This window comes from Haematobia irritans, chromosome 4 (assembly GCF_050003625.1).
Source record: "Haematobia irritans isolate KBUSLIRL chromosome 4, ASM5000362v1, whole genome shotgun sequence".
Lineage (NCBI taxonomy): Eukaryota > Metazoa > Arthropoda > Insecta > Diptera > Muscidae > Haematobia > Haematobia irritans.
In genome coordinates, this window is record NC_134400.1 from 22,389,485 (window position 1) to 22,414,074 (window position 24,590).

At 36.4% G+C, this 24,590-nt stretch overlaps 1 protein-coding gene across 1 annotated transcript; it reads right to left on the reverse strand.

Moving 5' to 3' along the window:
• Nucleotides 1-97: 97 nt before the first annotated feature.
• Nucleotides 98-22,148, reverse strand: Ir76a (Ionotropic receptor 76a). The gene is made up of 7 exons (XM_075304987.1): nt 21,964-22,148; nt 14,304-14,460; nt 13,860-14,240; nt 13,694-13,802; nt 6,239-6,655; nt 6,070-6,178; nt 98-685 (listed from the first exon to the last, which is right to left on the reverse strand). Exons 1-7 carry the CDS (start codon nt 22,036-22,038, stop codon nt 149-151), a joined length of 1,785 nt encoding a protein of 594 aa, XP_075161102.1. The 5' UTR covers nt 22,039-22,148; the 3' UTR covers nt 98-148.
• Between the last annotated feature and the right edge of the window lie 2,442 nt (nt 22,149-24,590).

The following is a 24,590-nucleotide window of genomic DNA, read 5'->3' on the forward strand; positions in this document are numbered from 1 at the left end:
ATGTAAAATGGCTCCTAATTAAATGAAATCTAATAAGGATCCAAAATAAAGAGGATTTATTTATTGAGAAACGTAAAATTGATTTAAGGTGCTTTTGACGAAAATCCTCTATAATTCGTGTCCCTTTTATGTAGTACATTAATAAATTTTACTTTAAATTATTCCTCTTCTTGGACATTTTTTCAACTATACCTTGATATTTCTGTTGCATAGCAAAGACCATACATTCTCCTGCAAATATCAAAATACTCAATACTATGCCAATTATCCATAGAATCATTAATCCGGCAAAATTTTCGAAACTCAGTTTTACTGCCCCACCATCTGATTTCATATGTCTGGATGCTGCCATTTGATCTTGTTGCCGTATATCCATATAAGCGGCTGTGATTTTCCATTCCCAGAATTTATTTAATCCTGAGGCATGCCACTGTAGTATAAGATCATTGTACTTTGGTAACATTGCCCATAGGCGTGGAACATTAGCGACCGTAAATTGAAAGTATATGTCATCGACCATTAGCTTTAGGCGTGTCAAAGATTCCGTAGAGAAATAATTCACATTTCCAAAGTGTCCAAAGGTCAGCATCTCTACGGCAAATCCCATATTTGCACTTTTGGCTTTTGAGTGCATCTCGTCCATGGTAATAATGTGAAAATTCGATACCAGCTGATCAATGATAGGCTAAGAAATAGAAAATGAAAAAAAAGATAATTGACAAGAATTAAGAAACGACGAAAGTAGAGTAGGCTGGAATTTATCCTACCCTGAACTATCCCCTATACGGGGTTTGATTCAATCACGAAATTAATTAACCACACAATTCGAGTAGTCAGGGTATAATAACTTTGGCCTGCATCAAAATGCAACAAGAAATGGGAATCCGAATTGCCCAACTTCCCTGGAGAAGCTGCGGGTCTCACAAACAAGCGTGATGAACGCCGTCATGCTAACCCTGCTGATCATAGAATCAGGGTAATGAATGTGGAAATTAGTAAGATAGTCGAAGACCTTAAGCGTAACACATGGCTAGACCACCTGAAGCAATGTAACCTAGGCATTGGCGCAGGTAAGAGCTCTCTCGAACTCCGCAACAAGGGATGATGAGATCTTAGTCATCGTACACTGAACTATCCCCAATTCGGGGTGAGATTCAATGACGAAATTAATTTATTCAAATAAATCGAATTGCTTAGGTGAGGCTCACCTTCTCAGCAGAAGCGGTGGGACTCAAAGATGAGCGTGATGAACGCCGTAGTGCTAACCCTGCTGATCCCATGCGAATAAACTCCTAAGAAAATTGTAGTACCCGTGTAAAAATTGAGGGATCTAATCAGATATGATTAGATCTCAAAATTGGCCCCTTTAGATATAAGCAGATATACCAACATATGATGAGATAGAATTAGATATAAATGTATATCATTTCATATATGACCAGATCTAACATCAGATCCAATAATATATAGGGACAGATATAATTACATCTAAGACATTAGATCTAGGCCAATTTTGAGATCTGATCAGATCTAATTCCATAGTAATTAGATATGATTAGATCTTACCATTTTTCGGATCTACTCATATCTAATTGTATCAAATTAGATCTCTCAATTTTTTCTCGGGTAAGATGTGTTCTTGGCTGATGTTCTCCTACCATTCGCGAATAAGACCAATGAGAGATTGTGGGAGAATCCCCAAAAGTAGGGAAGATTCCCCTGCGGTCCAATATATGCAAACTAGCGCCAAGACTTTAAAGAAATAATATTAGTAATGAAGCTCTCTTTACATCCGAGCCAAGCGAATAAGCATCGAAGAGAAATTGTAGTTTATTGAGCATGTCGAGAGTGATAGAACGAACAAGTATATACGGCCGTAAGTTCGGCCAGGCCGAAGCTTATGTACCCTCCACCATGGATTGCGTAAAAACTTCTACTGAACACTGTCATCCACAATCGAATTACTTGGGTTGCGGTAACACTTGCCGATGGCTAACACCGTCTTCTAAATTACAAGGTAGTCCATACGTAGTATATATTAAACTAAAAAAGACCGATTAAATACGTATATAATTAAGTTTAAAGTTTCTATAGAAATAAAATTTTGACAAAATAAAATTTTGACTACATTTTCTATAGAAGTAAAATTTGAAAAAAATTTTTCTATAGAAATAAAATTTGGAAAAAATTGCCAATAGAAATAAAATTTTGACAAAATTTTCTATAGAAATAAAATGTTGACAAAATTTTCTATAGAAATAAAATTTTTACAAGATTTTCTATATAAATAAAATTTTGACAAAATTTTCTATAGAAATAAAGTTTTGACAAAATTTTCTATAGAAATAACATTTTGACAATGTTTTCCATAAAAATAAAATTTTGGTAGATTATTTTTGGCTCGAGTGGCAACCACGAATATGAACCGATATGGACCAATTTTTGTGTGATTGGGGATCGGCTATATATAACTATAGACCGATATGGACCAATTTTGACATGGATATTAGCGGCCTTATACTAAGACCACGTTGCAAATTTCAACCGGATCGGATGAATTTTGCTCCTCCAAGAGGCTCCGGAGATCAAATCTGGGGAACGGTTTATATGGGGGCTATATATCATTATGGACCGATATGGACCAATTCTGGCGTGTTTGTTAGGGACCACATTCTAACACCATGTTGCAAATTTCAACCGGATCGGATGAATTTTGCTCCTCGAAGAGGCTCCGTAGGACAAATCTGGGAATCGATTTATATGGGAGCTATATATAATTATGTACCGATATGGACCAATTTTTGCATGGTCATTAGAGAACATATACCAACACCATGTACCAAATTTCAGCCGTATCGGATGATATTTTCGTTTCTTAGAGGCTCCGCAAGCCAAATCGGGGGATCGGTTTTTATGGGGGCTATATATAATTATGGACCGATGTGGACCAATTTTTGCATGGTTGTTAGAGACCATATACTAACATCATGTACCAAATTTCAGCCGGATCGGATGAAATTTGCTTCTCTTAGAGGCCTCGAAAGCCAAATCGGGGGATCGGTTTATATGGGGGCTATATACAATTATGGACCGATATGGACCAATTTTTGCATGGTTGTTGGAGACCATATTCTAACACTATGTACCAAATTTCAGCGGGATCGGATGAAATTTGCTTCTCTTAGAGGCCACGCAATCCAAATCGGGGGATCGGTTTATATGGGGGCTATATATAATTATGGACCGATGTGGACCAATTTTTGCATGGTTGTTAGAGACCATATACTAACAGCATGTACCAAATTTCAGCCGGATCGGATGAAATTTGCTTCTCTTAGAGGCCTCGCAAGCCAAATTTGGGGGTCCGTTTATATGGGGGCTATACGTAAAATTGGACCGATATGGCCCATTTACAATACCGTCCGACCTACATCAATAACAACTACTTGTGCCAAGTTTCAAGTCGATAGCTTGTTTCGTTCAGAAGTTAGCGAGATTTCAACAGACGGACGGACATGCTCAGATCGACTCAGAATTTCACCACGACCCAGAATATATATACTTTATGGGGTCTTAGAGCAATATTTCGATGTGTTACAAACGGAATGACAAAGTTGATATACCCCCCATCCTATGGTGGAGGGTATAAAAATAGAGCGAATCGTAGCATCCGTAGCCCAGACGACATACCAGAATTTTCCCCAGCCGAAGTTACCACTGTCCTCAACACCATCTCAAGCGTTGCTAATGCTGCAACATCTGGAAGCACTGGGAGTTAAGTACGTGACCAGACTCCTCACATTGTCCTTAGAATTACTCATTATACCCGATGTCTGGAAAATTCGTAGGTTGATTCCACTACTGAAGCCCGGCAATGACTCGAGTAAGAGTGGTTCGTACAGACCGATCTCCCTTCTCTCACTCATAGCCAGGACACTGGAGTCATTACTCCTTCCCAACCTTGTGGAGAGTTTTTCAGCTGCCAACCATCAAAATGGACTCCATAAATTGCATAGTACATCCATAACTTTGCATGTCATTTCAGCATACATAAATAGGGGACTCAAGCCGTGTCACAGGACAGTCCTCGTGACGATTGGCTTAGCGAAGGAATTCGATAACATGTCAGACTATTCAAGGACATTGAAAACAGACTGGGTTCTTAATTAGCTGTGTGGATGCCAGTCGTATGTGGAATGTAGGGATAAAAATCGAGACCACTATACTGAAAGAGGGAGTTCCCAAAGGTGGGGTGATATCTCCGTCACTGTTCATCCTCTATTCCACTCTATTCTCAGTTGAGATTGTAACTAACATGTTATACGGGCCAGCGATATACCGCAATTTACTAATGCCGAAGTTACCAATGTCATCAATAGCGCAAAAGCATCCAAGGGGATGACCCCTGAAGGAATTTCTATGTTAATGTTGAAACATCTGGGAATGTTGGATGTTGAGTACTTAATCAGACTTCCCAATATGTCCTTGGAATCACTCATTATACCCGATGTACGAAAAATGGATAGGGTGATTACACTACTGAAGCCAGGCAAAAACTTGAGTAAGGGTAGTTCGAACAGACCGATATCTCTTCTCTTGCCAATAGCCAAGACATTTGAGGCACTACTCGTCCCCAGACTTGTGGAGAATTTTCCACCTGTCAGCCATCAAAATTGGATTCCATAAAATGCATAGCACAACCACAACTTTGCATGCCATTTCAGCATATATAAATCGAGGACTCAGGCAGCCCAAGCCGTGTCACAGGACTGTACTCGTTGCTCCTGACCTATCGAAGACATTCTGTACGGTAAACCATGTCATACTATTCAGGTATATCGAGAACACGTCCCTATTGGCAGTAACCAAACGTTGGGTTCTTAATTAGCTTTGCGGGCGCCAGTCGTATGTGGAATTGAGGGATAAAAATCTAGAGCAGGGAAAACCCCAAGGTGGGGTGATTTCTCCGACATTTATCTCAACCTCTACCTATCCTCCATTCCACCACCTACAGGCGGCGTTGAGATTGTATTTGTGCAGGCGTCCCTCGTGTTTGAAATTTAGGGATAAAAAGTCGAAACCCCGTAACATGAAACAGGAGGTTCTGGTACTGTTCAACCTCTGTATGTTCGAAACTGGTATTGAATCCATAACCCTTTGTATGCAAGGCGGGCATGCTAATCATTGCATCAAAGTGGATCCCATGTAAGGGTTGATCCTCACCTCTTAGACCGCCAAATCCAGCGTTACAAAAGAGCGCCTCTATATCAGCCAGCATACCAGACAGTTCTGAAGAGGATTCATGAGGATGCTGTAGCTGAAACGGTGAAAAGCTATACGGTTAATCCTGTTCTCGGAGCTCGACCACCGCCCATATAACCGGAGGAAAGAGACTCCCACGGCATTACGTACGATCTTCCCCCCGTTGCAGTACCTGGTGACCGATGACAAGAAGAACTCTTTGCGCCGAGTTTCCGACAGATATTTGAATTCAGCAGACATTGCACCACGGTGGCTCCCGTGTAAAAGTTCAAACTCACCTTCTAGAGGGAAATCCAGCGTTACAAAGGAGAACTTTTTATCAGGCAGCATACCAGACATGACTTATCAGGAGTCATGGCGATACTGTAACTGAAGCGGTGAGAAGCTACAAGGTTAATCCTGAGCGCGAACACCGCCCATAGCACCGGAGAAAAGATACTTCCCTCAGCAGGCGGGGGACAGATAGTTCTTGCCGCTAAAGGGGTTAAATCTGTATGTTTTGTATGGAGGCTATACCTATATATGGTACGATTAAGAATAACACTTTGTGCCGAGTTGCAGACTTGTTAGCACGATTTCAGCAGACAGACTCATGAACGAAGCGAGGGTATTTCTAAATCGACTCAGAACTTTTCCATGGGCCAAACTATAATGGGGCACCAGTCAAATTTTTAGGTGCTTTGCAGACAAAATTACAAAGTTAATATGCACCTTTTTATGGTTTTAATAATTACCAGATAACTTTAACGATTTAATATAATTATCTATTGTCCTTAATACAGAGTATACCATGTTAATATAACAAACCTCTGAATGATCTGGATTGTCAATGGAATCTATCCAAACATATGACGTGCCTGCCCAACTCAAATTGTGGCTATATAAACGTTCCGTTGAATCTGCAGCTTCCTCAAAACTACAATTAAAACAAATAAATTCAAATATACTTTGAATTTGTATGACCATTAAAACTTACGCTGGTAGTGTCAGTATGGCTGCCAAACCACCACCATAGATGTTGCTTATGACAATATCGATCATATAACAAGCCCCTAGTAGGATTCGCAATGTACCCGTTTTCACCATATAGCCAGATGGTTGTGAAACAAGCAAATTGATGCTGGTTGCGAAAGCAAATTTTAAACTAGACTTCCAGGATTTCGATGTGGTACTTGCACTCGTACTCTTCTCTACACTTATCTCAAATTGCCGTATGAAAAATAAAATAAACATTTCGAATATCAAATAGAAAAACATAATCAACCAAAGAGTAGCTTGGAATGGTTGTATAATCAAGGTCCAACTGGTTAAGTGCCCGGGTGCAGGTACCATACAAGTTACTCTCGATGTTCCCAAATATGCTGTCTGATCCAGTGATTGATAGGCTAGATCCCTTAAAATCAAAAATAAAATAATATGTGTGAGAAATATATGTATACAGGGTGGGTGTTATGTATTGAAAGCAACTTGAGGTTGTTATCATTTCTAAACTGCTCATCTGAGAGTTGTGAGATTATTGTCAACTACAGTTCATATTATTATTTACAAGCTTACATACGCATTTTGATCTATTTCTTAGATAAAGTAAGCTATTCGCTATAAAATTCAAGCGTGATAGTTATTTTGCATTATATTTGGTTAGAGCCCTCTAGCATTGAAATGTTGAAAAACTCTTTTGTTTAGCTTACCATTGCTCTTTACAATGATACTGTTAGTGTTACATCGCGCGATAAAAAAAAAAAAAAAAACAAGTATATACGGCCGTAAGTTCGGTCAGGCCGAAGCTTATGTACCCTCCATCATGGATTGCGTAGAAACTTCTTCTAAACACTGCCACCCACAATCGAATTACTTAAGTTGCGGTAACGCTTGCCGATGGCAAGGTATCTTAAAACCTCCTAACACCATCTTCTAAATTGTATGTAAGTCCATACGTGGTATATATTAAATCAAAAAAGATCGATCCAATACGTACATAATTCAGTTTGACAAAGTATACATAAAATTTTGACAAAATTTTCTACAGAAAAAAATTTTAACAAAATTTTTTATAGAAATAAAATTTTCACAAAATTTTCTATAGAAATAAACTTTTGACAAAATTTTCTATAGATATAAAATCTTGGTAGATTATTTTTCGCTCGAGTGGCAACCATGATTATGAACCGAATAAAATTTGAACAAAATTTTCTATAGAAATAAAATTTTGACAATGATGAAAAATTATTATGAACCGAATAAAATTTTAACAAAATTTTCTCTAGAAATAAAATTTTGACAAAATTTTCTATAGAAATAAAATTTTGGTAGACTATTTTTGGCTCTAGTGGCAAACCATGATTATGAACCGATATGGACCAATTTTTGTGTGATTGGACCAATTTTGGTATGGTTGTTAGCGACCACATACTAACACCACGTTCCTAATTTGAACGGGATCGGATGAATTTTGCTCCTCCAAGAGGCTCCGGAGGTCAAATCTTGAGAACGTTTTATATGGGGGCTATATATAATTATGGACCGATATGGACCAATTCTGGCACGCTTGTTAAAGATCATATACTAACACCATGTTCCAAATTACAACCGGATTGGATGAAATGTGCTTCTCTTGGAGACTTCGCAAGCCAAATCTAGGGATCGGTTTATATGGGGGCTATATATAATTATGAACGGATGGGGACCAATTTTTACATGGTTGTTAGAGACCATATACCAATATCATGTACCAAATTTCAGGCGGATCGGATGAAATTTGCTTCTCTTTGAGGCTCCGGAACCCAAATCTGGGGATCGGTTTATATGGGCGCTATAGATAATTATGGACCTATGTGGACCTATTTTTTCACGGTTGTTAGAGACCATATACCAACACCATGTACCAAATTTCAGCCGGATCGGATGCAATTTGCTTCTCTTTGAGGCTTCGCAAGCCAAATCTGGAGACCGATTTATACGGGGTCTATACATAATTATGGACCGATCTGGACCAATTTTTGCATGGTTGTTAGAGACCATATACCAATACCATGTACCAAATTTCAGCCGGATCGGATGAAATATGCTTCTCTTAGAGGCTCCACAAGCCAAATCTGGGGATCGGTTTATATGGGGGCTATATATAATTATGGACCGATATGGACCAATTTGTGCACGGTTGTTAGAGACCATATACCAACATCATGTACCAAATTTCAGCCGGATCGGATGAAATATGCTTCTGTTAGAGATCCACAAGCCAAATCTGAGGGTCCCTTTATATGGGGGCTATACATAAAAGTGGACCGATATGGCCCATTTTCAATACCATCCGACCTACATCGATAACAACTACTTGTGCCAAGTTTCAAGTCAATACCTTGTTTCGTTCGGAAGTTAGCGTGATTTCAACAGACGGGCGGACGGACATGCTTAGATCGACTCAGAATTTCACCACGACCCAGAATATATATACTTTATGGGGTCTTAGAGCAATATTTCGATGTGTTACAAACGGAATGACAAAGTTAATATACCCCCATCCTATGATGGAGGGTATAAAAAAACGACCAGAAATGATCCGCAAAATGAAGGCCAAATTGATCGTAATCCTCGTGAGAACGGATACAACACATATTGAAATGAAATGAGCTTGGACTAAAGCCATTGAAGTTCCCAAAAAAGTGTTGAACTTATCTCTTATCAGTGAGTGCTGCCCGATTCTAATTTTAACCCAGGAATGTAAGGGTTGATCTTCATTATCTTGGCCACGAGATCAGGCGCTATAATAAAGCCTCTAGATCAGACAACATGCTAGGCAGGTCTGAAAAGGATTCATGAGGATACTGTAGCTGAAGGCAGGTCTGAATAGGATTCATGAGGATATGGTAGCTAAAGCGTTGGGAAACCATAAGGTTATCTTGGTCTCGGAGTCCGATCAGCGTTCTTAGCACCAGAGGAAAGAGGCCTCCGATGGCGAATTAAGTTATTTGTGGCCCAACTAAGATCAGGCAAGTTCATCCGCTTCAATTCCTACCTCTCAACGATTGATAACGGCGTAGCTCTCGATTTATTATCAAGGGCCACGTGACACGCGTCACCTTTTAAATTGTCCAGCCAAGCCTATTAGTCTCACTACCAGATCACTTTGGACACATCCCCTCTTCTTTCTTTGATCTGTATACAAGCTGATGTACCAACAGCGCAACACGAAATGGATGGTAACACAACACGCTGATACAATAACAACAGTAACCATCGATGTGAAGATCAATGATTACCTCCCTGCACATAAGGACTTCTTTGTCAGCAGGAATCTGAAACTTTCAGCTCTAAATTGATGGCAACCATTATCACATCGTGGACTAACAAGTGAACCTGGAACTCGAAGTCCACATTCATTGCAGACGACTCTAGACTGGAAGACCACACCTGTCAGGGATGACGAGAAATGGTGCCTAGAGTTACCAGGTCGCTGGTATACCAGCTAAGATCTAGCATCTCGAGATACTTAAACAGTTACCTCTTGCCCGAATTGTGTGCAACCGCCTCACAACACGAATCATTTCTTCGCGTGTCCCGCGAAGAAATGACAGTGTACATGTCCATGGTGAAGCAGGTTAGGTTAGTTATAGTGGCAGCTCGATATTTCAGGCACACTTAGACTATTCAATCCACTGTGATACCACAGAGAGAAGTTCACCACTGTGAACTATACCTCACCTAACCTACTTCACTGTGGAGTCATCCAGTAGAGACAACTTGCTTCGCCGAACTGGATGTAGAAGCTTAAATGTCTAATACTTATAATTTGTTTTGTCTATTCTCCCTATTTGTTTTTATACATCAATTCCCAGGCACTACAACAACAATAAAAACCATCGCACTCAGTACGCGTTTACCAAACAAAAAAGCTTAATGCGCTTTAGAGACTATCAGTTATTTCGGACGACAGTGCTCGTGTCGAACATATCCCATATATTGTGCACATTATAAGTTAAGTCCGAAGGCATAATCGATACTGCTGCATTTTTATGGAATCGATAACACATTTACCGATTAATTAGTCATCGCCGACAAGTCGTATCGATCCGACACACTGTAAGATTCTTTACAAACACCGACAATCCGTCCGGAATAACTGATAGTCTGTAAAGCGCATAAAATGGAGGTTCTTCTGATAGTCTGTAAAGCGCATAAAAAGGAGGTTCTTCGATTCATTTCTAAAGTAAGTGGTTAAATTGTAAGGGCCGATACTGAATGTGAACCACATCTAAACGCCAAGTTTTTTTCCCGAATTTTATTTGACATTTCTCTATTTCAGACTTACTCAATTTGAACCATGGAGAGATACACAATCCAACAACGTGTTAAAGTTATCCAGACTTATTATGAAAATGGGCGTTCATTTTCGAAGAAAATCATCTTCAGTGATGAGGCACATTTTCACCTCAGTGGATTCGTCAATAAACAGAATTACCGCATTTGGGCGAATGAGAATCCAAGAGTGATTGTCGAGAAACCAATGCACCCACGAAGAGTGACTTTTTGGTGCGGTTTATGGGCTGGCGGCATCATTGGGCCGTATTTTTTCCAAAATGAGGCCGGTCAGGCAGTTACTGTGAATGGTGTTCGCTATCGTGAGATTATAACGATTTTTTTTTTGGCCCGAATTGGAAGATATGGATGTGGACGATATGTGGTTTCAGCAGGACGGTGCCACTTGCCACCCAGCTAACGAAACAATGGCTCTTTTGCGCAACAAGTTCAATGGCCGTGTTATCACACGTAATGGCGATGTCAATTGGCCGCCAAGATCATGTGATTTGACACCGTTGGACTTTTTTCTTGGGGGTTATTTGAAAGAAAATGCGTACGTCGATAAGCCAGCAACAATTCAAGAGCTAAAGGATGAGATAATTCGGCACATTAACGGCATAGAACCTCCATTATACCTCAGCGTCATCGAAAATTTGGACCATCGGATGAAGGTGTGCCACCGAGGTCGCGGCGCCCATTTGGCCGATATTTTGTTCCATACATAATTGAGTAATACCAATATATCATAATAAAATAAAATTACAATAATTTCCTAAATAGTTTGTGTTTTATTCAAAATCAACATCAGCCCTTGAAATTGTAGCCACCCTTTACCACACAATGATATCAAAATCATCGGATTTCACTCACTGTTGGACTTTTACGTCGGTATTTTGGTGAGTAACATTGGCAGTAAAAAATTCCGAGGAATCGATCCTGTAGCTAACATACTAAGGTGCTTCGCCGGTAATGGACCAAAACACAGCATAACTGATTTCGAGCCATGTGTGATGGCTTCGCCAACGGTTTGAAGGCCATAATTCGGACCAAAGATAGCCAATTCGAGCAATTCTAACATGATTCTAAAATGTGATGTTATTTCCAATTTTTTAAACCCTCCACCATAGGATGGGGGTAAATTAACTTTGTTATTCCGTTTGTAACGCATCAAAATATTGCTCTAAGACCCCATAAAGTATATATATTCTGGGTCGTGGTGACATTCTGAGTCGATCTAAGCATGTCCGTCCGCTAACTTCAGAACGAAACAAGCTATTGACTTGAAACTTGGCACAATTAGTTGTTATTAACGTAGGTCAGATGGTATAGCAAATGGGCCATATCGGTCCACTTTTACGTATAACCCCCATATAAACGGACCCCCAGATTTGGCTTGCGGACCCTCTAAGAGAAACAAATATCATCCGATCCGGCTGAAATTTGGTACATGGTGTTAGTATATGGTCTCCAACAATCATGCAAAAATTGGTTCACATCGCTCCATAATTATATATAGCCCCAATATAAACCGATCCCAGATTTGGCTTGCGGAGCCTCTAAGAGAAGCAAATTTCATCCGATCCGACTGAAATTTGGTACATGGTGTAAGTATATGATCTCTAATATCTGTGCAAAATGTGGTTCACATCGGTCAATAATTATATATAGCCCCCATATAAACCGATTCCTAGATTTGACCTCCCCCATATAAACCGATCCACCGATTTGGCTTGCGGAGCCTTTAAGAGAATCAAATGTCATCTGATCAGCCTGAAATTTGGTACGTGGTGTTAGTATATGGTCTATAATAACTATGCAAAAATTGGTCCATATCGGTCCATAATTATATATAGCCCCCATATAAACCGATCCCTAGATTTGACCTCCGGAGCCCCTTGGAAGAGTAAAATTCATCCGATTCGGTTGAAATTTGGTACATGATGTTAATATATGGCTTCAAACACCAATGCAAAAATTGGTCCAAATCGGTCCATAGTTATATATAGCCCCCATATAAACCGATCCCCAAATTTGACCTTCGGAGTCACTTGGAAGAGCAAAATTCATCCGATTCGGTTGAAATTTGGTATGTGATGTTAGCATATGGTTTCTAACAACCATGCAGGAATTGTTCCATATCGATCCATAATTATATATAGCCCCCATATAAACCGATTCCGTGATTTGGTTTTGGAGCCCCTTGGAGGAGCAAATTTCATCCGATTCAGTTGAAATTTGATACATTGTGTTAGTATATGGCCGCTAACAACCATGCCTAACTAGGTCCATATCGGTCTATAGTTATATATAGCCCTCAGATAAATCGATCACCAATTACACAAAAATTGGTCCATATCAAGTTCATAATTGCATATAGGACCCATATAAATGACCCCCCATATTTCAATTCTGGCTCTCTAACTACCGTGCAAAAGTCCATATCGATTCGTAATTATTTGTAGACTTCCCTATATATACCTCTTTTGTCTAATATATACCACGTATGGACTAACTCACAATTTAGAAAACGATGTTACCTTGCCATCGTTAAGTATTATCACAATCCAAGTAATTACATTGTGGATGACAGTCTTTCGTAGAAGTTTCTACGCAATCCATGGTGTAGGGTACATAGGATTCGGCCTGGCCGTATATACTTATTTTTTTTTTTTGCTTTCGAACAACAAAACTAATAGAATATAGCGCTTTACTTTGTTGCATTACATATCCGCAACCTTGAGCGTCCTGAAGGCGTATGTGCCATCCGATTCAGTTGAAATTCGATATACGATTTTGTTATTAAGTAAGACCCAAAACCTCTTCTAAGGATTCACATAAAATATGCCCCCATATAGACTTATAAACAAATTGTACTATTTGAGCGTCCTGAAGTGTTTTCACCGAGAGAGAGAGAGAGTCTTATGACTTAATTTGTCCATATCAATCTCTAACAAAGCACATGAATATCGTTAATATCGGATGTTATATTAGATGTAATAATGCAATAGTGATCGTTGAAGATTTTTGTGTGTATTCCATTGTGGTTGGTATATAAAATTCGTCCCGGCCGAACTTATGTCAGGATAATATATCATCTTAAAAGTATTCCTTCAATTTTTCCCAAAATTTTTACCAATAATACATGCCGCCACTAACTATTTCCACTTGCTCCTTGATGGTCATACCCAATAAACCAGTTGAAGTGTAGTTTGGATACAATTTTCCCCATTCACCTTTTTCAGCTGTAAATAAATCGAGTGTTTAATTTCCTCTTGTTATGGTTACACGCGATAACTTACAAGTATCCACCTCTACGGTGCAATTGTAAAGTTCACAAAATGTATGAAGTATACGAACATCAGTTCCATCAATGTGAGCCAAGTGTCGAGGGTTATCATAGGCATGATCATAATACAAAGGCTGGCGATGAAAATCCAATGCCATGAAGGGTCTATAATCAAAAATTCCCGTTATAATTTCCCTTCCTTGCAAATCATTTAATCTATCGTCTGGAAATAAATCCATTTCGGGATTGAATACCCTTTTTTCGGCATCGAATGTGGTCAAAAGAAATAACTGTTGTGGTTTGTCGTTCGAGGGACCAATAAATTTATTGGTTTTTATCATGAATTTCTTGGTATTTTTCAAATCCATCTCTATAACTAGGATATTGAGGGAATCTGCAATATATTGACTTTTTGAAAATCATATTCTAACTTTAGGTTTTTCAATTTCAAACATACTTTTAAATAGGCGATCCTCAAAGAAGCAATTGCTTAACCAGTCTCTAGTGTGAGCAAATATGTATCTGTTACGCTGCGACCTCCATCGGGAATATAAGGCAGCTTGATGAAAGGCTTGCAGAAATTTTGGAATGTCTTCGTGAAACACAACAAATCCCTGAAAAATAAAAATTACATTACAAATAGCTTAAGAGAACTTTACACAGTACGTCTATCCGTCCGTTCATTCGCACGTTTGCCATCCGTTCATTCGTATGTCTGTTCGTCCCTTCATCCGTGCATCGGTCCATTCGTTTATATATACGTCTGTTCGACTCTTCATTCATGCATCTGTTTGTCCGTTCTTCCGAGTGACTATCCGTCTTTTTTAAATCTCTGAAATCACTTTCTAAGAAATTGAGATATCTGCTTGAAACTTAGCACAAAGACTTTTTATACCCTAAACCATATAGTGGTTTGGGTATAATAAGATTGATCGGCCAAAAAATGTGCCTACCAGAAATATTGATTTTAGACCCCATAAAATATATACCGATCGACTCAGAATCACCTCCTGAGTCGATCTAGCGCTTGGTGTCCGTCCGTCCGTCCGTCTGTCCATGTATTTGTTGTTCACAGGATTCCAGTCGCAATTATTAACCGATTTTGATGAAGGGATTTGGTAAAGGGATTTTTTTGGGCACAAGGACGAACGCTATTGAATTTGGAAGAAATCGGATCAAATTTAGATATAGCTCCCATATATATGTATCGCCCGATTTCGACAAATGGGGTCACGTTGCGCGTTTTTGCAAACGCATCGTCGCCAAATTTGGCAAAACGTAATCTTTTTCATCGCCCTTCAAGTCTGCAAAATTTCATCCAAATCGGTTCAGATTTAGATATAGCTCTCATATATATGTATCGCCCGCTTTTCCCAAATTTGGCCACAAAACCCTTTTTTATCACCCGATCTGACCGAAATTTGGCTAAATGTAGTCTTCTATAGCACTTTCTATATGTGCAAAAAATCATCGAAATCGGTTCAGATTTAGATATAGCTCCCATATATATGTACCGCCCGATTTTTCTAAATTTGGCCATAAAACCCTTATTTATGAACCGATCTGACCCAAATTTGGCTAAATGTAGTCTTCTATAGCACTTACTATATGTGCAAAAAATCATCGAAATCGGTTCAGATTTAGATATAGCTCCCATATATATGTATAGCCCGATTTTCCCAAGTGACTATCCGTCTTTTTTAAATCTGTGAAATCACTTTCTAAGAAATTGAGATATCTGCTTGAAACTTAGCACAAAGACTTTTTATACCCTAAACCATATAGTGGTTTGGGTATAATAAGATTGATCGGCCAAAAAATGTGCCTACCAGAAATATTGATTTTAGACCCCATAAAATATTTACCGATCGACTCAGAATCACCTCCTGAGTCGATCTAGCGCTTGGTGTCCGTCCGTCCGTCTGTCCATGTATTTGTTGTTCACAGGATTCCGGTCGCAATTATTAACCGATTTTGATGAAGCGATTTGGTAAAGGGATTTTTTGGGGCACAAGGACGAACGCTATTGAATTTGGAAGAAATCGGATCAAATTAGATATAGCTCCCATATATATGTATCGCCCGATTTCGACAAATGGGGTCACGTTGCGCGTTTTTGCAAACGCATCGTCGCCAAATTTGGCAAAACGTAATCTTTTTCATCGCCCTTCAAGTCTGCAAAATTTCATCCAAATCGGTTCAGATTTAGATATAGCTCTCATATATATGTATCGCCCGATTTTTCTAAATTTGGCCATAAAACCCTTATTTATGAACCGATCTGACCCAAATTTGGCTAAATGTAGTCTTCTATAGCACTTACTATATGTGCAAAAAATCATCGAAATCGGTTCAGATTTAGATATAGCTCCCATATATATGTATAGTCCGATTATCCCAAATTTGGCCATAGAACCCTTATTTATTAACCGATCTTACTAAAATTTGGCTAGATCCAGTCCTCTATAGTACTAACTATATGTGCAAAATTTCATCAAAATCAGTTCAGATTTAGATATAGCTCCCATATATGTATCACCCGATTTTGAAAAATTCGCCCCTAATAACCTTATGTTTGACCATACAGGCCTCATTTCTTAACTAATCTTACTCAAATCTTGCACAAGGTAATCTTTTGTGGTATTAGTCAAACCCGCAAAATATTATGCAATTTGGTTCAGATTTAGATATAGCTTCCATATATATGCATCGCTCTATTTTCCCAAATTTGGCCATAATACTCTTATTTATCAACCAAGGTTACTCAAATTTCAAATTTTGATGTACTAGCCGATCGTATTTATACGTACTTGTAGCTTTTACATAAGAATATTGCTCGATTTTTACAAATTTTGATTTATTACCCACACTAACTTAACGATTTTCTCTTTTTTAATAATGGGCTCAATATTAGTGGCATACTAACGCCGTAGGTGCAATATCAACACAGCCAGTGTTGCTAGAAGTAGGGGAAATTCCCTATATGTAGGGCTTTTCTAATATTTAGCGTCTTGTAGGGACGTAGGGCCACAATGTAGGACATTTTCACTCAATATAATTTGTAATAATTTTTACATTTTGGTGGCTCTAGAGGAGGAAATTAGAAGCCGGCAAGGCTTGATCTTTAATAATGTGTGGTAAACTTTATTCCTGTAGAAAATTTTGTCAACATTTTATTTCTATAGAACATTTTGTCAAAATTGTATTTCTATAAAATTTTTTTTTTTCAAAATATTATTTCTATAAAAAATTTTCTAAAAATTTTATTTCTATAGAATTTATTGTCAAAATTTTACTTCTATAGAAAAATTTCGCACAAAAATTTGTTTATAGGAACTTTTTCCAAAATTTTATTTTTATAGAGATTTAACAAAAAAGGTTACTAATTTGGGTAGAATTCTACCGACTGTGTGGTAATACAAATGTATATTCTAAGTTATATACGTTGCATATTCATGTTTTAAGATAATAAAGTACTTAGAACCATTTTTGTTTTGTAAAATTTTTTAAATTTAACGAAAAATATAGTAGGGAAAATTGTTTGGGAATGTATGGGAAAGTAGGGAACTTTTTTTGTCATTGTAGGGTAAACCAGGGCTGTGGAGTCGGAGTCGGAGTCGGAGTCTTGGAGTCGGAGTCTGAAGATTTGGCTGGAGTCGGAGTCGGAGTCGGAGTCGTAAAAATTTTGCTCGACTCCGACTCCGGCTAAACCAAATTTTTTAAAACACTTCAGATTTTTGTAACTAAAAAAGTTTTTGCGCAAATTAGTTTCCAATGCGTTATGCATTCGATCAATGTACACCACGATTGGAAATAAAAATCAACTTCCAATTACGGCTATCATTTTATGTTTCCTAGAATGTTAGACTAGCAAATGGGCTGGATCGATCCATTTTAATCCCCATATCAATTTATTTGAAATAATTCGAACAATAATTCGAATTTATTGTTTTTAATTTTATTTTAAGGCTATATACCTACACACATATGACAGAAAAAATTGTCAAAGCTGTTTTTTATAGAAAATTTTGTCACTATTGTATTTATATGGAATGTTTTGTCAAAATTTAATTTCTATAAAAAAATTATTCGAAATATTATTACTATAGAAAATTTTTTTCCTATAGAAAATTAAGTCAACATTTATTTCTATAGAAAATAAAAAATAAAACAAGTATATACAGCAGTATGTTCGACCGGGCCAAATCATAAATACCCACCACCATGAATCAAATATACTAATTTCCTTAGAAAATTTCATGGGGGTTTGATGACAGATCAGTTTAAACAGTTCGCATCCCGAAAATAAATGCAAAGATTTTACCTATCAGATTCCGGATTTATAAGAACTATTTTTGTTTGAGTTTTAAAGGAATCATAAATATATCCTGTAAATGTGCAAGAAAATTAAGAAAAAATACCTTGATTTGAAATCTAAAATCTATAGTACACCAACTGTTTTATGATTACGAGAAGTAATATCTGGCAAATTTACATTTATGGTAAATGCACCTTCTGTACCCTCAATATCTGAAATCGGTCTATATGGAGGCCTTACCAGCGTTGCAACAACGAATTTTTATTTTGGACCAAATTTTTCCAAAATTCGTACCAGGGGACCAGTTTTCTAATTTAAATTAAAATAATTTAAAAGTTACAATTTTTCTAAAATTTTTCTTCGAAAGAAAATTTTTTCAAAATTTTATTTCTTTATAAAATGTTGACCTCATTCTATTTCTATCGAAAATTTTGTCCATGTTTTATTTCTATAGAAAATTTGGTCCAAATTTTATTTCAATAGATTTCATTTTAGCCAAAATTTCAATTTAGCCAAAATTTAATTTCTATAGAAAATGTAGCCAAAGTTTAATTCTATTGAAAATTTTGCCAAAATTTAATTTCTGTAAAAAATTTAGCCAAAATTTTATTTCTATTACATATTTAGCAGAAATTTGTACAAAATTTTTGCATAATATTGTATCCCAAAATTTTTTAAGAAGCTTATTTCTATACAAAATTTTGTTAAAATTTTATTTCTACGAAAAATTTGTTAAAATTTTATTTCTATGAAAATTTTGTTAAAATTTTATTTCTATAGAAATTTTTGTCCAAATGTTATTTCTGCAGAAAAATTCCATTTGGTCTGACCATCGGACCAACTTCAATAATTTTTTGGGTCTATTTTGGTCAATCGGACTAATGGGGCTACGCCAAAAACATGGAAGGATACGTACAGTATTCAGCATATCTATTGTAGTTCTAGAATATAGACCCCAAAACGGAGGGCCGGTTTATAAGGGGACTATATCAAAAACTGGACCGATACACAATATATTCGGCACACCTCTTAAGGGTCCTAGAATACCTCCAGATTTCAAATTTCAGGCAAATTGGATAAAAACTACGGATTGTAGAAGTCCAAGAAGTAAACTCGTAACATCGGTCTAAAAGGGGGCTATATCAAAACTTCGTCCGATAGTGACCATCTTCGGCACGCCTTGTAATGGTCCTATAATACCTCTAGATTTCCAACTTCAGACAAATTGGATAAAAACTACGGATTCTAGAAGCTCAAGAAATAAAATCGGGAGTTCTGTCTATATGGGAGCTATATTAAAACATGGTCCGATAATCACCATTTTCAGCACTCCTCCTTATAGCCCTAGAATACCTCTAGGTTTCCAATTTCTGGCAAATTGGATAAAAACTACGGTTTTTATAAGCCCAAGACCCCAAATCGGGCGATCGGTTGATATGGGAGCTATATCAAAACCTGGACCGATCTAGCTCATCTTCGACATGACAAACTTATTATACCCCTGTCACTATTCCATGGTTGTGGGTATAAAAATATTTTTATGTAGAAAATTTTGTCAAAAATTTATTTCTATAGAAAATTTAGCCAAAATTTTGCTTCTATAGAAAATTGTGCAAAATTTTATTTACACAAAAAATTTTCCAAAATTTCTATTAATAATTTTTTTCAAATTTTTTTCCATAGAAAATTGTGCCAAAATTTTGTTACTATAGATTTTTTTATACAAAATTTATACAACATTTTATGTCGATAGAAAATTTAGTCAACATTTTATTTTTATAGAAAATGTAGTCTAAATTTTCTTTCTATAGAAAATTTTGCAGCATTTTATTTCTTTAGAAAATTTTGCAAAATTTTATTTACTACACAAAAATTTTTCAAAAAATTTCTATTGATATTTTTTTCAAAATTTTATTTCTATAGAAAATTTTGTCAAAATTTGTTTACTACAGTCTTTTTATAGAAAATTTGGTAAAAATTTATTTATATAGAAAATTTTCTCAAACATTTATTTATATAGAGAATTTAGTTCAAATTTTGTTTCTATAGAAAATTTTGCAAACTTTTATTTACTACACAAAAATTTTTCCAAAATTTGTATTTATATTTTTTTTTTCAAAATTTTATTTCTATAAAACAATTTGTCAAAATTTTATTTATGTAGCAAATTTTCTCAAATTGTTTTCTTACTGATACTCACTGCTAAGTCGAAAACTGGTAAAAGTGACTCAAATTTTGCTATATAAAAAATTATGAATGTTTCCCAAATATTGCACGAGATTTTGTAGAAGTCTGATTTCAGATTTTATCAAAATGTTGATCTAAATACAAAGTTGTGCAGAGTATGTTACAATCGGCCCGCCCGACTTTAGACTTTCTTTGCATTTTTATTTTTTGCTATAATTGTGTTACGTCCCATAACGTTAGATTTAAATTTTAGGTACAGAGATTTTCGAGAAGTATATACAATTTTGTCTAAATCGATTCAGATTCAAAATTCATGGCTATGGGAATATAACCCTTTATAATAATTTTCGTCCACAAATACATATACTGTCGGTATCTTCTCATATTATGATGGGTATTTTATATCATTATTTTATTTATTAAACATTGCCTTAAATTTGAAATAAAGAGTTTAATTGGTATAAATGCGAAATTAAGACCTTTCTTGCACACATAAATAAATACGATACTTTATATCGATCCATATATATACCCCATATATCCCCTCAATAGAACTACAAAATTAGTGGTACTAAAATGAGATTTAGTTATATTACCCGGAGTCGACTCCGGAGTCGGAGTCGGAGTCGGAGTCGAGCTGATGAAAAATGCTGGAGTCGGAGTCGGAGTCGAGCAAAATTGGCTCGACTCCACAGCCCTGGGTAAACCGAACATTTTCCTGGCAACATTGACTATGAACTATAGTCAGATTGACACAAAGCACCCATAGACCCCTTAATTTTCTTAAATATGTAACTGCGGTTTATCTCTGTAATGGTGGTTTAGGGTATGATATAGTCGGCCCCGCCCGACTTTCTACTTTACTTACTTGTTTGTTTATGTCACCGGAATTTTAAATGGGGTATTTCGAATTATACCGCGATTACATATTTCTCTGCCGTTCAGTCTGAAATTCAATACCTACACGTCCCTTCATTTGTACATCTGACCACCCTTTCATTCGTACCTCTGTTACTCCCTTCATTCGTCTGCCCATCCCTTCATCTGTATGTCTGCTCGTCCATTCATCCCTATGTGTGTCCACCTAATCATACGTCTGTTCGATCTTTCGTCCGAACGTCTGTCCGTCCCTTCTTCCGTTTGTGTATTCCTCCGTTCATCCGTGAATATGTCCGTTCGTTCGTCCATATATAGGTCCATCTGTTCATCCGTATGTTACGTCCATTCATTCATTCTGCCTTTCCGTTCTTTCGTACATTCGAGTAAATTGAGATATCTGCTTGGAACTTAGGACACAGACTTATTGCTATAGGTCGCCCGGTATTGCAAATTGGTATATCGGAAAATTTCTTACACGAAGACTTATCCTTAAGGATTATTCTTCTCCCGATCAGCATGAAATTCGTTAGCTGATGTTGGTCTACAGCCTGAAGTAACCCACAAATACTGATTCAAATTGCTCTCTCTCTCTCTCTCTCTCTCTCTCTGATTAGAGAGAGCAGCTTATAAACCGAATCTCAGATTCTAAGTTCACATTCGGTCCGAGATAACCCTATACCCACAGTGGTAAGTGTTTAAATTCACTAAATTCTTAGTTTGTCATATATCTTACCTCACAGAAGGTATTTTCTATAGCTGCCAAATACTTTCGGGTCCAAATGTCATAGAAAATTCCTTTATCATTCATACCGTTATCTTGTTTTGTAAAATTATATATATCCTTGGAAAATGACTCATTGAAAGTTGTCGGATTTAATTGTAAAATAGAATTAAAATTCACATTCGATGGCCAAGGAAAATCGTAATTTTTATTTTGCAATATGCAGGTGGTAGTCAAATTCGAGAAATAGAGATTAACTTTTGGTTTGGTTGGGAGTAAAGAAATATGTATATAGATAATTAATTAACCAATATTTTTTTCTTAAGTATTAAAAAAAAAAAAAAAAAAAAAAAAAATATATATATATATATATATATATATATATATATATATATATATATATATATATATATATATATATATATATATATATATATATATATATATATATATATATATATATATATATATATATATATTATATATATAATATATATATATATATATATATATATATATATATATATATATATATATATAATTTGAGCTTATGTTTAAATTTTTAAGTTAATTTTTCACAACTTCTTACTTATCACCTCGATGACCACGGGCCAGTAGCTAATTTGTGGCAACATCGTTATGCAGATTGATTAAAGACTTGTACAATATATAAACTAAATAGGCTTTATATAGCAATCGAAAGGCATTTTAAATTTACCCTATTGTGTATGAATTACACTATACTACAAAACCAGAGTGTAGATGATTCCTTTCACATTTCAATAACCACATTACATCGAATATACCAATTAGGTGGAAAGTCAGCTAGTGAACATTTCAGAGTCGACTAGAATACAATGTGGGCCATAACGTCCGCAGCAACTGTTGTTTACAGCAACTTAAAAGATTCATCTCGCCAAAAAATGGAATTAAATCGTGAACATTTTCGTGCAATTATTTTTAACAATTTTTGACGTGGATTTTCAGTTTATATAAAGGCTGGCCATAACCCTTTAGTAATCCACATTAAACAAGTATATACGGCCGTAAGTTCGGCCAGGGCGAATCTTATGTAACCTCCACCATGGATTGCGTAGAAACTTCTACGAAAAACTGTCATCCACAAATTTCAACTCACATGGTTGTTAAATATCATATACTACCACCACGTACCAAATTTTAACTGAATCAGATAAATTTTGCTCTTCCAAGAGGCTCCGGAGGTCAAATCTGGTGATCGGTTTATATGGGGGCTATATATAATTATGGACCGATATGGACCAATTTTTGCATGGTTGTTAGAGACCATATACTAACACCATGTACCAAATTTCAGCCGGATCGGATAAAAATTCCCAGCAAAAAAAGCGTCGCCAAAAAAGTAATGAAAATGTTCTTTTTGGATCCGGAAGTGGTGCAAAATTGACGCAGAAGCGATGCATTTGACATGGGCTTGTCATAGGACGGAAGTCCTCCATTTCAACAGCCGTTGCAGTGAATTTGCATCACTTCTTTAGGTGTGATCCGAATTCTAGGTTTTGGATGTAAATTAAAAAATTCGGTGATATTTTGTCAAATAACTAATTTTTATAATTTTTTATAATTTTGTAATGGATTCTAACGCTTGTCGGAAACGTTTGACCTACAACATTTTCAAAAGTTCACAATTTTTTAGGATTGGATTTAGCATTTTTGTAGACAAATTTTAAATTATTTGTACCATTTTATGAATTCTTTCTCTGTTTTTAGCCTATTTGAAACAAAAAAATTAAAATTACCTATTTAAAGTATGAAAAAACCAAGTTATAAAAAATTTAATTAAAAGAACTTCCTGGGTAGTTAAAATAAAGAACATCATTGGAAGTGCATCTTCTGGAAGTGCTTTTAAAGTTGTGCCTTTGGAAGAACTTCCAAATTTTTTTGCTGGGAAGCCAAATCGGGGATCGGTTTATATGGGGGCTATATATAATTATGGACCGATATGGACCAACTTTGCATGGTTGTTTGAGACCATATACCAACACCATATACCAAATTTCAGCCGGATCGGATGAAATTTGCTTCTCTTAGAGTCCCCGCAAGCCAAATTTGGAGGCCCGTTTATATGGGGGCTATACGTAAAAGTGCACCGATATGGCCCATTTGCAACACCATCCGACCTACATCAATAACAACTACTTGTACCAAGTTTCAAGTCGATAGCTTGTTTCGTTCGGAAGTTAGCGTGACTTCAACAGACGGACGGACGGACATGCTCAGATCGACTCAGAATTTCACCACGACCCAGAATATATATTCTTTATGGGGTCTTAGAGCAATATTTCGATGTGTTACAAACGGAATGACAAAGTTAATATACCCCCCATCCTATGGTGGAGGGTATAAAAAGTTAAAGCGGTCAGGATGGACGACGAAAGAAGGCGTTTACATGAAGTGCTATTAAAGCTATACTGTATTTGGTCCCGCCCGGTCCACTTTTATATTAAATCGTTTTTCCAGAATATTAATTCAATAAGCTATAGCAATAAAAACAATTTCTGTCACACAGTGTTACTCATGTATTTTATTAAGTAATTTCCATTCGATATAATGATATTAAATTATATTTGTTTACAATTTTATAAATTTTACTCGCTAAG

Excerpts from the sequence above, each read along its gene's own strand:
- Ir76a (XM_075304987.1), bottom strand. The coding sequence starts at position 22,038 with ATGAATGATAAAGGAATTTTCTATGACATTTGGACCCGAAAGTATTTG. Across the intron at positions 14,461-21,963 it reads TAGAAAATACCTTCTGTGAG|GGATTTGTTGTGTTTCACGA; the intron begins GTAAGATATATG and ends TTTATTTTTCAG. Across the intron at positions 13,803-13,859 it reads CACCGTAGAGGTGGATACTT|CTGAAAAAGGTGAATGGGGA; the intron begins GTAAGTTATCGC and ends ATTTATTTACAG.